The sequence below is a fragment of the Vitis riparia genome, chromosome 1, assembly GCF_004353265.1.
Source record: "Vitis riparia cultivar Riparia Gloire de Montpellier isolate 1030 chromosome 1, EGFV_Vit.rip_1.0, whole genome shotgun sequence".
Classification (NCBI taxonomy): domain Eukaryota; kingdom Viridiplantae; phylum Streptophyta; class Magnoliopsida; order Vitales; family Vitaceae; genus Vitis; species Vitis riparia.
In genome coordinates, this window is record NC_048431.1 from 4,937,459 (window position 1) to 4,953,792 (window position 16,334).

General features: G+C 26.6%; 1 protein-coding gene across 1 annotated transcript; it reads left to right on the forward strand.

Annotated features, from left to right (window-relative positions):
* Positions 1-11,661: 11,661 nt before the first annotated feature.
* LOC117924253 (MLP-like protein 34) lies at positions 11,662-14,193 on the forward strand. Its single transcript, XM_034842848.1, has 2 exons — positions 11,662-11,934; positions 13,709-14,193. The coding sequence occupies exons 1-2, from the start codon at positions 11,748-11,750 to the stop codon at positions 13,975-13,977; spliced, it is 456 nt and encodes a 151-aa protein (XP_034698739.1). The 5' UTR covers positions 11,662-11,747; the 3' UTR covers positions 13,978-14,193.
* The last annotated feature ends 2,141 nt before the right edge of the window (positions 14,194-16,334 follow it).

Sequence of the window (16,334 nt, forward strand, 5' to 3'; positions counted from 1 at the left end):
GCTTTCAAGCATAGTTGTTGAGCACCAAATTTGAGATGATGTTTTTTATAAGTGTTATTCATGTAAACCAAAATTATTACTCTATTCTCTTGACTTTAATCTCTCTTATTGGCCAACTTTAATAGATGATGTTTTTGATATGTCTTATACATGTTAACCAAAATTATTACCCTATTCTCTTGACTTTAATCTCTCTTATTGGTCAACTTTAATCTCTTTCTTTGTTTATTTGTTTTATAGTTATTTATCATTTCTCACCAATTAAATGAATTACAATTGTTTTATAATATAATTTTGACATCAATTCATGATAAGTGAATGTGAGCCAAAGATTCATAAATTTAAATGAAACAATTATGATTTAGAGCTAGTTAAAGCAAATAATGAATCCAATGCCTATATATTTAACATAATTGATGTTAAGGATATGAAATATGAAAAACAAAAATAATTTTGAAAGAAACCAGGAAAAGTGAATATGCTTATAGCTCTTATCCTTATGATTCTTAGACTCTTATATATTATTTCCCCTTTTCTTTACTTGCTCTTTTACTCGCCCTTTTTTATTTCTAAATGTCATATTTATTTCATTTTTTTCTAAAATTATTTTAATATTTTTTTTTCTCTTTTAATTAAAAAAAAAATCACAAAAGATATATTAATAGACTTTTAGTTATATTTTTTAATTTTTTTAATTTAATTTAATTTTTATATTTTATAATTGAATAAGTTAATTTTTAAGTAAAAATAAATATTTTCTATAATTTAAATTTATTTTTATTTTCTTATTTTATTTTATTATTAATAATATAACATCTTAGTAATGTTCTTGAAATAATTAATGAAACTTTTATTAAAATTTAATATTAATAATAGCATTTTTAAAATGTAATTTTCATATATTTGAAATAGAGAAATAACTTTTTTTCTTTATAGATTTTTTGCATATATTTTAGAATTTTCATACGATATATAGTGTTATTATATGAAGTAAAAAATCATGTTGAAATCATTTAAAAAATATTTTTAATATTTTCATTTTTAATTGTATTTTGAAAAATAATTTGAAGTTATATATTGAAATAAACTTTTCAAATCAATATTTTACTTTGCAAGTGAGTTTAATTTATTTATCTCCATCATTTAAAAAAATAAATCACTAGAAAACTAAAAATCTAAAGAAAAAAAATAACAAACATCGTGCATAGTAAATGATACAATATAATCACATAATATAAATTGATTTTATATAATTTTCATGTCATTTTGATTGAGGGGCCAAGGATTTGGGTCTCTGGCCTTCCCTTCGGATATGCTAAACCTTAGTCATGGTGGGCCCATAAAACTCAATCCCAGCATTTTACACCCTACGCCCATGGTATTTGAGAGCACTGAAACCTCTCGGTCGAATGAGTGGAACCCAATGAATAGCATTAGAAAAGTGATTCTCAAAGCATATAACTGTTCATTATTTGGCCTTTCTTTTATTTTCTTTTCAAAGATGAAGGGCCTGATTTATGCTCATTATACTTGCATTAGCTAGATCTAGTCATTTCACTCTAAGCGCTTTTTCATTTACTGTTGCTTTCACGAATAGTTGTTCATCACTTAATATGAGATGATATTATTGACACGCCTTATTCATGCATGGTGGCCAAAATTATTGATCCACTCTGTTGACTTTAATCTGTCCTTAATTGATCATTTATTTTATGCTATTTATTATATTTACACTTTTTCATTTACTTTTCTCAGAGGAGACCGGTTGTACCCGGGGAAAAAGCTTGTCCATATGCCATATATCATATATTAAATTTTATCAGTCCCCAAATTATACACTATTTATATCATTTATACCTCACCCTCTTTATATATATATATATATATTAGAGTTATGTCATCCGAATTCTTTTTTATTCAATCCAAAATCCTTTCACTATAAGTATAGATCCCATTGGAGGTGTAATGCTGTATGAACATGTTTTGTTTATCATATATTTAATTTTTTTTATAAAATAAATAATATTTTTGACGCTTTAATTTTATGAGACACAATAAAAATATCGTGTTCATATAAATAGTGTTTATAATGTCTAATATCAGATAAATTTTTTTTAATATTATATAAATATAATTTTTTTTAAGCTTATGAACATATTTTAAAGATGTAAAATTTTAGATATTGGAGGAAATATGAGGAAAGAATAATTTTTCTCTAACAAAATGTCATGAGTAAAAATGAAAATATAAAATATGGAACATGTGACATGACATTTTCCAGGATTTTTCTCAATAGTACGGTAATTTAAAAAAGTTATGCTTAAATTACTGTAGTAGAAGAAGTTATTACAAATATACGGTAGTTTTTGTGTAACGCCCAAGTTTTCTTTTAAAGGGTAATTTAGGAATTCTTAATAATGATATTAAATTAATTAATTAATTAATTTAATAAAATAAAAAGGAAGAGGGGTAAAAGGGTAATTTTACGAATAAATACCCTAGGTATAAATTAGAAATTTTATTCTTTCCATTCTTTTTTTGAATAGAGTTCCTGTTCGCAGAATTCCAGAGAACGTAGAGTGGAGTCAGATTTCAGGGTTGAAGAACAGATCTCTATAGGTAAGAATCTAACCCCTAGTTTAATATTTTAGATTCATTGATTAATTTCAAACACATTAGATATATTTTTTGGAAAACCCCAAATCTAGATTAGGGTTAGATTATTTTATTTTTAATTCGTTTTAATATCAAAAATAATAAAAATTTAAGATTTTGATTTTATTGTTGGAATTTAGGAGATCTTAAATTTTATTAGATGAAAAAAAAAATAATAATTCTTTGGAAAGTTTCGATTTTAGGTTAGGGTTAATTTAAAAAAAAAAAAAAATGGCGTACATGTACTGTGCTACTGGAAGCATGGAACAAAACAAAAGAAAAAAAAAAAAAAGGGAAAACGCGTGTGCACAGTATGGAATGGAAGGGAAAAAAAAGAAAAAAAAAAATGGGCGTGTGCCCGGATGGAGGGAGGCTTTTATATATATATATATATATATATATATATATATATATATATATATAGATAATGATTCATTATCATGATGATGGCAATGGGAGAAAAAAAAAAACAAAACCTTGTTTTGCTTTTCTTGGTTTGGTGTACCCGAGAGTTTGCTTTTGAATTGTTTAATTAATAATAATAATAATAATAGTAATAATATTTAGTTTTAGATTAATAAATAAGATTTTAGTAATAATGGTTTTCTTTTTTTTTTTTTGTAATAAACAGAATGAGAGATTTAGCAATATATATATATATATATATAGAATTTTATAATGAAATAAAATTGTAATTTAATTAAATTAGAAATGTGTTATTAGAAACAAATTGGGAATTTATTAATTATAATTAAATAAGGAATAGAGTAATTAAATTATTACTTTGTTAATAAAAAAAAATATTAATCTTAACATTTAGAAATTTTAGGATTATCAGATTTATATTTTGAGGTAAATAGTAATAGTGGTCTTTTTATTGTGTTAGGTGAGGAGTAGACTTTTCAGGGTTATTTTTCCTTCAAGGTCTTTGCATATTTTGAGGTAAGGGAAGTTAATGCAATATTTATAAAATTAAATTATTTTATATGTTATTTTGAATTGTGGAAAAGAAAATGATATTTTGTTACCATGCATGGATCAAACTGTTTTGCACTAAATATTATGTTGGAATATTTTGTTTTATTTATGACACAAAATATGGAGATATTATGTTGTGTAAATTTAAATACTTGAACAAAACATCACTCTGGTTTATTTGGCCCTTGTTAACGGGATATAATAGTTGACTATTCGGCCCTGTCAACGGGATATAATAGTTGATCTTTACATTTCATGGTGGGAATGTAATTGATTTGGACCCCAGCCTCTAAGGGTTTAGTTAGAGGTCACTAGTACTAGTAGTGTTTGGTTCCTTCCACCAGGAACAATTTGAGGCTAGCCACCCATTTGAAAAGTCCCACCTAACTGGGCATTTGATATTTGATAACCAGAGTAATGAAAATTGAATGGATTTGATTGAATCTTATGTGAAAGTGTTTGAATTTGATATGAAAATGGTTGGTTGAATTTTGAATATATTAGTATTGTTGAAACTCTGATATTTGATGAGAAAAAAAAAATGATATCTCCTATTTGAAATGAAAATATTTGATCCATGAATTGCATTAATATTCTTTATTGGGCTGTGAGCTCATTCCCAATTGTTGAAAATTTTTCAGGTACTCTTAGTTCGGGTGAGGAGTGATGGCTAGGCTGAGGAATGGTCATCATTAGGATTTGACTTAGGATTTTATGTTGGATTTTATTTAACTGTTAGTTATGCTCATTTGGATCATTTGGTATTTGGAAGTTATTTGGATATTGATCTTTCAAATTTTATGTTAGATCAAAGTTGAGTTTTGGAGATTTGAAATTTGTTCTAGTACTTGAATTGTTTAAGTTTGCAAATATTTGGACAATGGATTTTGGATAGTGGATGTTTTAGTTTTGAAATTGAATTTTGAGGATTTTAGAATTTGTTCTGCTACTCTGAACAGGTATTTGGTAGTTGGTAACTTCCAATTACAAGATAAGTGTTTGGGTCAGGTTACACTATAAGCCTTCGGGTTTAAAGTGTGAAATGACCGTCACGCCCTTGGAGTGGGTCTTGGGGCGTGACATTTTGCCACCTAGAAAAGAGGATTTGCCACTTAGGAGAGAGGAGAAAGGAGAGAGGTTCAGCGGATAATTTTTTTTTAAAATTAAAATCATCTTTTCAAATTTCAAAAGTCAAAAGGAAATCGTCTTTTCAAAAGACGAGTTTCATGAAAAAAAAAATAGTATTTAAAAAAATTCCCCATTTACAAGGGAACTCGTCTCTTGAAAAAAAAATATATATTTTTTTTTAAAAAAATATATATATTTTTAAAAAAATCCTAAATTATTATTTTAAAAAAAAACAACAACAATTCCTCGAGGGAACTCGTCTCTTCAAGAGACGAGTTCCCATGGGAAAAAAATATATATTTTTTTAAAAAATATTTTTTTTTAAAAAAAAATTCCCAAATTAAAAAAAAAAAAAAAAAAAAAAACAATTCCACAAGGGAACTCGTCTCTTCAAGAGACGAGTTCCCATGGGAAAAAAAAAAATTTTTTTAATATTTTTTTTTTATAAAAAAGTTCCCAATTTTTTTTTTTTTTTAAAAAAACAATTCCACAAGGGAACTCATCTCTTCAAGAGACGAGTTCCCATGGGAAAAAAAAAATTAAAAATTTTTTTTTTAAAAAAATACCCAAATTAAAAAAAAAAAAAAAAAAAAAAAAAAAACAATTCTTCAAGTGAACTCGTCTCTTCTCGTCTCTTGAAGAGACGAGTTCCCATGGGAATTTTTTTTTTTTTTAAATATTTTTTTATAAAAAAATTCCCAAATTAAAAAAAAAAAAAAAAAAAAAAAACAATTCCACAAGGAAACTCGTCTCTTGAAGGGATGAGTTCCCATGGGAAAAAAAAAAAAAAAAAATTTAATTTTTTTTTTTTTTTAAAAAAACAATTCTTCAAGGGAACTCGTCTCTTGAAGAGACAAGTTCCCATGGGAAAAAAAAAAAAAAAATTTTATAAAAAATTCCCAAACTAAAAAAAAAAAAAAAAACAATTCCACAAGGGAACGGGCTAGCTATGATAGCAAACGACTTACCTATGATAGCGAACAGTGTTGTTCAAAATAGCAAACGGTATTTTCAAAATAGCAAACGGTATTGTTCATCGCAAACGGCTTATCTATGAAGAGACGATTTCCCTTTTGGATTTTTTTTTTCTTTTTATAATTTGGGATTTTTTTTTAATGAAGAGACGATTTCCCTTTTGCAATATTTTTTTTTATATTTTGGGATTTTTTTAAAAAATATATTAAAAATATTACTTTTTTTTAAAGAGACTATTTCCTCTTTGCATTTTTTATTTTATTTTATAATTTGGGATTTTTTAAAAAAAAATAAATATATTTTTTTTATGGGAACTCATCTCTTCAAGAGACGAGTTCCCTTGAGGAATTGTTTTTTTTTTTTTAAATAATAATTTGGGAATTTTTAAAAATATATATATATATTGGGAACTTTTTTTTAAAAAAAAAAAACGAGTTCCCTTGAGGAATTGTTTTTTTTTTAAATAATAATTTGGGAATGTTTTAAAAAATATATATATTTTTTATTTTTCATGGAACTCGTCTCTTTAAGAGACGAGTTCCCTTGAGGATTTTTTTTTTTTTTTAATTTGGGAACTTTTTTTAAAAAATATATATTTTTTTCCATGGGAACTCGTCTATTGAAGAGACGAGTTCCCTTGCGGAATTGTTTTTTTTTTTTTTTTTTTTTAATTTCGGAATTTTAAAAAAAAAAATTAAAAAAATTTCCCATAGGAAACTTGTCTCTTGAAGAGACGAGTTCCCCTTGTGAAATTGTTTTTTTTTTTTTTTAATTTGGGAATTTTTTTTTTAAAAAAAAAATTTCCCATGGGAAACTCGTCTCTTGAAGAGACGAGTTCCCCTTGTGGAATTGTTTTTTTTTTTTTTTTTTTTATTTAATTTAGGAATTTTTTTTTAAAAAAAAAAAATTTTTTTTTTAAATTTTTTTCCCATGGGAAATTCATCTCTTGAAGAGACGAGTTCCCCTTGTGGAATTGTTTTTTTTTTTTTTTAATTTGGGAATTTTTTTTTTTTTTTTTAAAAAAAATTTTCCCATGGGATACTCGTCTCTTGAATTTCCCTTGTGGAATTTTTTTTTTTTTTTTAAGGAATTTTTTTTAAAATATATACCTTGAGGAATTTTATTTTTTTATATATATATTTTTTTCATAGAACTCGTCTCTTCAAGAGACGAGTTCCCTTGTAAATGGGGAATTTTTTTAAATACTTTTTTTTTTTCATGGAACTCGTATTTTGAAAAGACGATTTCCCTTTGTTTAAAAAAAAAATTATCCGCTGAACCTCTCTCCTCTCTCCTAAGTGGCAAATCCTCTTTCCTAGGTGATAAAAACTATCGTATATTTGTAATAACTTCTTCTACTATAGTAATTTAAGCATAATTTTTTTAAATTATCATACTATTGAGAAAAATCCAAATAGACCACCCATAAGCCAAAACAAAAATCTCTAGTGACATTATTAGACTTGGATTTGGTAAGATTTTCCTCAAGATTTCTCCATTAAAATTTTTGTCCTTTTTTTTTCTACTACCTTTCAATATGATTTGATGGAAAGCTAACTGATTCGACTGGTATTCAATTATAATATGTGACATAAGTCATTACCAACAACCCATTCAGATGGTCTCTTAATTTAAATTTCATGAATATTAATGTAATAGTTTTTCATTCAAAGGTCGTATCCTTCTTTTTTACATTCATGTGTCTTTTTACCTGGAAAGTCAATATGATATTTCAAAAGTAGTTACCAGTACAACCACATGGGCCTGACACGTGTACACATGTACACCATGAGTAACTATTCTTCATATTCAATTGTCCTTAATCAAAAAATAATTTTGCCCACAATCATAAAGTATTCATAAATAGGTTTTAATCATTAAATTTGGTTGTTTGGGGGTGGGAGTAATATAATCAACATTGAATTTTATAATTTGATAGTATCTTTAAAAATTGACCTACTTGCGCAAGAGTATAAGACTAGCACTTTTCATAATCACACTAATTTCAATTGAGTACAGTTCTTCTAATTATATTATTTTTATTTGAAACTAAAAATAGAAAAAATCATATTGCTAAGGACATTGTGAAAATCATAGACAAGGAGAATAAAAGTTACTTTTAAAGTCATTGAAGAAGATATCTTGAAGGAATATAAATCCTTCGACGTTATCGTCCAAGCTATTTCAAAAGGTGAATCCACTTGAGTGCATTGGACTTTTGAATATGAGAAGCTCAACAAAAAAATCCATGTTCCTATTAAATTGTTTGGATTAGTAATTCATCATAGTGAAGAAATTGATGACCACCTTGTTCAGACATAGACATAAAATGTCATAGTTTGGTACTATTTGATGACTTATCATATAAATAATGTTAATATCGTGTGTCGTGTGAGATGAATGAGTTATAGCTCAATCATATTTTAGTCATTTAAAGACTAAATTAATTATAATTATTTTATAATTAAATGCAAAAATCTATTTTAATTGATTACCAAAAATATAAAAATTATCATGATAATTTTCTTTATCGTGTTTTTAATATCATTAATAATTAATTAAATATTAAAAAAATGTACATATATCACAATTTATTTTATATTATTTAATATAATTGAATTAAATGAATCATAATTTTAATATTAATATATATTTTAAAATTAGAAATATTATAATCAAATATCATAATATTATTATGAAATAATATTTGATGTAATTTAATAATAAATGTTCACTTATAAAATTCATATTTTTATCGATGTATACGATATTATTATCAAATATGATAAATCATATTATACATATATCAAATTATTTAATAAAATAATTTGAAAATATCATTATACTTCTAATTATATTTTTATGAAGTTTTTTTTCATATTTTTATAAATTTTGATTAATTTTAGGCTTATCGATATTTTTTTTTCAAAATATCCGTCGATATATCTCCGATATATCCGTAAAATTGAAGTACCGATATATCTGTGATTACCAATATTTTCATCTTTATATATGTCATACTGCGAATTTTTCAGGTCAAACCAAATAAAATTCGGGTTACCAAACTCTAAAAACATCAATTCATAATGATTGAACGTGAGAGAGATATTCACAAATTAAAACTAATGTGATGACAAGTTTGGTTGTATTTGAAAGCATGAAAAACACTTTGCCAAGTAAACGGAGCCCAATGAATAACATTAAGAAAGATGTAACTCAAAGCATAAATAATTCATTATTATTATTATTATTATTTATACCCTAAGATAGAAGACTTGATTAATGCTCATCCTACTTGCATTTGCTAGATTTAATCATTTCACTATAAGTGCTTTTTCATTAGTTGTTAAACATTAAATTTGAGATGATATTTTTGATATGTCCCATTCACGCTAACCAAAATTATTACCCTATTCTCTTTTAATATCTTTTATTAGTCAACTTTAATCTCTCTCCTTGTTTATTATTTTAGTTATTTATTATTTGTCATCAATTAAAATGAATTATCATTGTTTTATAATCTAATTTTGACATCAATTTATGATATGTGAATGCGAGCTAGAGATTCATAAATTTAAATAAAACGATTATGATTTAGGATTAGTTAAAGTAGATAATGGATCTAATGTTTACATATTTAGTATAATTGATGTTAAGGATATGAAGTATAAAAAAACAAAAATAACCTTAAAAGAAATAAGAAAAAGTGAATATGCTTGTAAGTCTCGTTTTTATAATTCTTTGCCTTTTACGTATTCTTTCTCATTTTCTTTACTCACTCTTTTACTCTCTCCTTTTGATTTCCAAATGTCACATTTATTTTACTTTTTTAATTTCATTTCTAAAAATATTTTAATATTTTTCCATATCTCTTTTTATTAAAAAAATTTGAAAAATGAAAGTACAATAGATATATTAATAGACTTTTAGTTATATCTTTTAATCTTTAATTTAATTTAATTTTTATATTTTATAATTGAATAAGTTAAATTTTAAGTAAAAACAAATATTTTATATAGTTTAAATTTAATTTTAGTTTTTTTGATTTTCTTATTTTATTTTATTATTAATAATATAACATCTTAGTAATGTTGTTGAAAGTAATTAATAAAACTTTCATTAAAATTTAATATTAATAATAGCATTTTTACAATTTAATTTTCATATATTTGAAAGAGAGCAATAACTTTTTTGTTTTGGATTTTTTACATATATTTTAGAATTTTCATACATATATGTTGTTATTACATGAAATAAAAAATCATGTTGAAATCATTTAAAAAATATTTTTAATATTTTTATTTTAAAAAATAATTTAAAGTTATATATTGAAATAAACTTTTCAAATTAAAATTTTACTCTGCAAGTGGGTTTAATTTATTTATCTTCATCATTTAAAAAAATAAATTACTGGAGAAACTAAAAGCCCAAAGAAAAAAATTACAAGAAGATGCATTGCAAATGATACAACATAGTCATATAGTATAAATTGATTTTATATAATTTTCATGTCCTTTGGATATTTTTGGTATTACGAAAAAATCATATCCTTTAATTTAATATGAGATGATATCATTTATTTTATGCTATTATTATATTTTCACATTTTCATTTATTTTTATGAGAGGAGACCCGTTGTACACGTGGAGAAAGCTTGTCCATATGTATATATAAGATGGTGACAGCCACCTTTATCCATTTAATAATAACAGAGAACGATAATGCATGCATTCGGGTGTGGTACGTGAAGTTAGTAGAAAGGTAGCTAATGTTTTGACGGGTAGGATGCTATGAAGAGTTGGTAAATTAGCTGTGAAAGCATGCATGGCTGGCAAGAAGCGATGACTCCTCACATCACAGCTGTGAAAGAATGCATATAATAATCGATAGAAGGCCCAAGTGTTTCTTGCTCCAATACCCCTTGGTTCCTTAGAATAGTTACTGGCAGGTAGAAAAAACAAAAAACATGAGTGTAGTAGGTAAGATTCAAGGCTGGAAAGCTCAATCAAGTGTTCCAGTGGAAGCCAGATAAGATTTTGAAATAAATACAGCAAATTTAAGACATGATAATTCAAAAAGTATTTCCAAGTCCATAAGAGAAATTTAATTAAAAAATATATTTTGAAAAGACAAGTTGAATTTATCCTTTAAAATATAATTTTTAAATATAACTTTTATTAATAGTTTAAAAAATGTGATAGATTTGAAAATAATTTTAAATTAATATATATATATATATATATATATATATATATATATATAACGAGTTTGAAGTAACATTTTAAACTTTAATTTTTTAAATTTTTTTTGAATTTTTTTCTTTTAATTATAACATTATATTTATATGAAACATATTTTTGATATTTTATATCTATGAGAGAAAATAAAATGATGAGGACCTTTTGAACCAAAATAAATATTAATTTTTAACGAAAATCTTCTAAAAGAATAATTTTTTATCTAACAAAAAGTCATGATATACAAATCTACTACAAACACAATCACTAAAAACTAAAATACCTAGACCTTGTGCTCTTATCTCCCTTGTTCAGCACCAGAGTTTCACATAATTTTTTTTTTTTTCTAAAATAAATTATATCTAAATTATTTTTAACATGAGTAAAAATGAAAATATAAAATAGGAATGTTTACGTGGCGGGGGCACGTTACTTTAACGAGGGCTTTTAAAGGAAATCTAGATTTAAAAAGAAAAAAAATGGTAACCTTGATCGCAAAGCCAATAATGATAGACACATGGCAGTGCATTGTCTATCTAGGATGTGACATGACATTAATTTTTGGTTTAACAGGTGGCATGCTTTGAATGAAAACTTGATAAACTGGAGAAAAGCTAATGGCGCCACAGAGGATCCATACCCACTCCCATCCCCTCTATTTAATGGCGAAGTCCCAAGTGTTTTTCTGCACCACTGCCTAAGCTCCTCTTCCACTTCCTTGGTTCTCAGTTTGTTTCCTGAGAATTCTCACTAGAAAGTAGGAATTAGGGGGACATGGGTTTAGTAGGTAAGCTTGAGGCTGAAATTCTGATCCTGGCTCCTGCTGATAAGTTTCATGAGGTTTGGGGTAGCAGGCCTCACCACATGTCCAGTGCCACCCCTGGAAGGGTTCAGAAAGTTGACCTGCACGAGGGTGACTGGGGCAATGTCGGCTCTGTCATCGAGTGGAGCTACGTTCTTGGTAAGCCAACTCTCACTCCACACCACCTCTATCCACTCAACATTATGTATATTTTTGCAAAAATGCTTTACATCATGAAATAATCTGCTCTTTTTATAATATGTTTTTATTTGGATAAGTGATTCATAAACGCATTTTGAAGCACAAATTCCATGTTCTACTTTTATATATACTTGTATTAGCGAAAATAGTAACAATCGAGTAATTTTAAGAAATATTTTTAATGTTTATACTACCTAAAATTATTTATCATTTAAATATTTTAAAAATTAAAACTGTTTTTTAAAATTGATATCAAACACACTTTACTTCTTTACTCTACATATCTTACAATTATTAAAGGAATGAATATGGGGACATGAAATAGAAATAATAAAGGGGATTAATATTTAATTATTTTTAATTTATAAAATAATATTAATTCAAATGGATTTTTATTATTATATGTCGAATTCTTTTCATTTAATTTATTATTTTTGTCATTCATATTTTCGCAAATACTACTTTCATGATACAATAATTTAAGTTTGGATAAAATATATTTCTCTTTATATTTTACTATATACTTATTTAATATTAAAAAAATAAATCATAACTATTTTTTTTAATTTCTTATTGCATGATTAAAGCTAAAATAAATTTGGTATATATTATTAACCTTTACCTAGGTGGTTAAATTAATTGATAGTTTAACATGAATTAAAGATTTACTTAAAAAGTATTACACATATGATTATATATATATATATAGTTTTTAGTTGATGATAGATATAGATTGTAGTCTTGTAGATTGGCAAAAATTTTTCACCATTTTTTAACATAATTGAGGTATCATTCAAAAAAAATATTTTTTGAAGAATAATTTCATCATTAGCTTAATATTTTTGCACACTCAAAAGGATAAAAGAAAGGTTTTTTTTTTTAACATTTAATTGACGTTGGAGATGATTGCTTCCATGCTAACACATAATCTCTTAAATTATGAGCATAAATGAAAATAATTTACAAATATTATTTTTTAAGCTAAAAGTAATAATTAGGGTCTGTTTGGTGATTATTTTCAAAAATAATTCTAAAAAAATAGTTTTTAAAAACCGTTATATGATGTTTTGTAAAACAAAAGTCTATTTGAAAACTTAAAATATTTTTATATATGTTTTAAAAATAATTTTTACGTCTAGGATTTTATTTTTAATTATTTTATATGTTTGTATAATTATTTTTTAAAATAGTTCTCAGAAAATAGGGGAAAATAATAAAAAACAACTAAAATATATTTTTATAAAACAAAAAAAGTTTTTTATTATCAAATGTGTGTTTTTTTTTTTTTTTTTTTTTTTTTTTTTTTTTTTTCTTTCTGAAAAACAAAAAAATTATTCTTGAAAACGATTACCAAATAGACACCTAATTTTTTTTAATTATTTTTAATTCTTAAATAATCATTTTTTAAAAATATAAAAATAAGAATGAAGATGCAATTTGAATTATAAAAAATAATAATGAAAATTTGGATTGTTAGATGATGATATAAATAAATAAAACATATAAATAAACTTCAAATATAAAAATGGGTTCAACTATAAAATAATGAGATTAAATACAAAACATGAATTCTAATTTTGCCTACCATGAAGTACATCTAACATTGAATTTTACAATTTGATAGTATGTTAAAAATTGACTTTACTTGCATAAGACTAGCACTTTTCCTAAACACACTAATTTCAATGAAATACAATTCCTCTAATTAGATTATTTTTGTTTGAAACCAAAGATGGGAAAAGTCAAGTTGCGAAGGAGATTGTGGAAGCCATAGACAAGGAAAATAAAATGGTTACTTTTAAAATCATTGAAGGAGATCCCTTAAAGGAATACAAATCCTTCCGGGTTATTGTCCAAGCTATTTCAAAAGGTGAAGCCACTTTGGTGCGTTGGACTTTCGAGTATGAGAAGCTCAACAAAGAAATCCCTATTCCTGTTAAATTGCTTGAATTTGTAATTCATATGAGTGAAGAACTAGATGACCACCTTATTCAGGCATAAACATAAGTTGTCATAGTTTGGCGCTACTTGACGGCTTTTCATATAAATAATGTTAATATTATGTGTCATGTGTGAGATGAATGAGTTATAGTTCAACCATGTTTTAGTCATGTATTCAAGTGTGGGAAGGTTTCTAGTCTTTTGAAATATCCTATTATTACAAGTTGTTTATTTGCTTACTATTTAATGAGAGAGAAGTTTGGTTTGGTTTGTCTATTGGTTTAGTATGTCATTTGTTTTTGTTGAAATATTTATCTTATGATCCAGTAATTCATTTTTTATGGTTACCTTATAAAACCTTTGTTTGTAATTTATTCACCTTTTGAAAGGTAGACGAGTCACCATGTTTCAAATGTTGACATTGACGTGGGTGCATCATGGTTTTGCAAATCTTAACCTTGTAATAAAAGTGATTCCACTTCATTATCATCTTTGCAACCCGAAATGTTGATGACTGCCCTCACTTGGTTACTGTTTTCAACACCTGGTTCTGTCGTGCAGCTCGATCCCCACAAGCTGACAGCCTTTGTTAGAATGTGGCAGTTGTTTGTGCATGGGCGATGCTTCGTCCATTAGTCACAGCCTTTGCAAATATTGTGCATACAAAATTAGCGTTATGAGTGTTACTTAACTGTGCATTTGTACATAGATCTGAATATTCCCTACTTTGCAATAGAAAACGAACTGGTTTAAGCACTCCCTATTTGATCACTGTGCTGGACTTTTAATTTGTATTTTCTAAAGCTAACAAGACGTATGCTTTCAGGGACATCTCCCCCTCTCTGGAAACCTGTCTCCCGGGTTGGTTTGGAACCTCTTGAAACTCTAGGAGAGTCTAGTATGAACAACTTGTCTTAAAGCCGCTGTTTCGTAAATTTTCCAACTTTCCGAACTTTTGCTTATTTCAAGCCTTCTCATGCCTTGTTTGGCGTAATTTTCTATTTTTGGCTTTAGTTGAAAGGGGTTTTAGGTATTGTAAAAGTTTTATTAACAATAATCATAAACTCTTTAAACAAAATTAAGTAAACCGGTATAAAAGCTTTTATTAAACTTCAAGAAAAACACACATGCACAAAGATCCAAAATAGGACCTCAGTGGTTCGTAGTTAGATTTTGACAGCGTTCTTTTTTTTATATATTGATTTTATATGACTCCTCGCAATGGTTCTCCTCTTCTCAAGTTTCTTATATATTTCCATATTTTGCATAAAATTTTAAAACCATACATTCCAATGGAATAGAAAATTGAGACCATAAGCAAATAGAACAACTCAAAGAAGGATATCTAGATCTCTTTCCAATTCCATGATCATAGTTTCACTGCTATCAACACCCTTACTAAACTTACAGATCAGGGGAAAAAAAAATCACAGAAATTAAAGGTGACACAGACTGAGGATCACAATTTACTAACAAGCTTATGTCCAACATCTAGTGCAGGAATGCTGGAAAAATTCCTGCAATTATGATAGTACCTTTGCATCTTAACGATGACCCCCTTCTTATTCAAAGGCTCGATGGTCTCTACAGTAGAACGGACCCGATTCATGCATTTCCTGCACTCATTTGCAAGATATGAGCCCCTCAGAAACACTACCAAGTTAGCTGTCCTCTTTGGGTTATGACTATGAGAGTAGAATGGATGGTTACAGTAGCCGCCTTCTGAAGTTGTTGGTGGTGCCTTGGTAGGTCCTGACCAGCAGCCCCACTCCTATGCCGATTCCGAGACAAATGCTGAGGCCAATCCCAACACCCATCCTTACTCCAGCATTGAACCATGAGAGTTCCCCATCTTCACCTTCCAAATACTGTCCCTGAGTACAAGCTGTTGTAGTCTTCATTTTCTGGTTTGTGGTTTGGGTGTTCCGATATCTGCAACATCTACAGAAATGGAATACAGGATATTAGGTGCCAACTGAAGAGAATGTGATGTAGCAAATGATGAATGTGATGTAGCAATCATAAAGTGAATTCATGAATAGGTTTTAATCATTAAATTTGGTTGTTTGGGGGTGGGAGTAATATAATCGACATTGGATTTTATAATTTGATAGTATCTTTTAAAATCGACCAACTTGCTAAGGCTAGCACTTTTCCTAAACACACTAATTTCAATTGAGTACAATTCTTCTAATTATATTATTTTTGTTTGAAACCAAAGATGAAAAGAATCATGTTGCTAAGGACATTGTGGAAACATAGACAAGGAGAATAAAACGGTTACTTTTAAAATCATTGAATGAGATATCTGGAAGGAATACAAATCCTTCATAGCTATTGTCTAAGCTAATTCAAAAGATGAAACCACTTGGGTGTGTTGTACTTTCGAGTATGAGAAGCTCAACAAAAAAATCTAT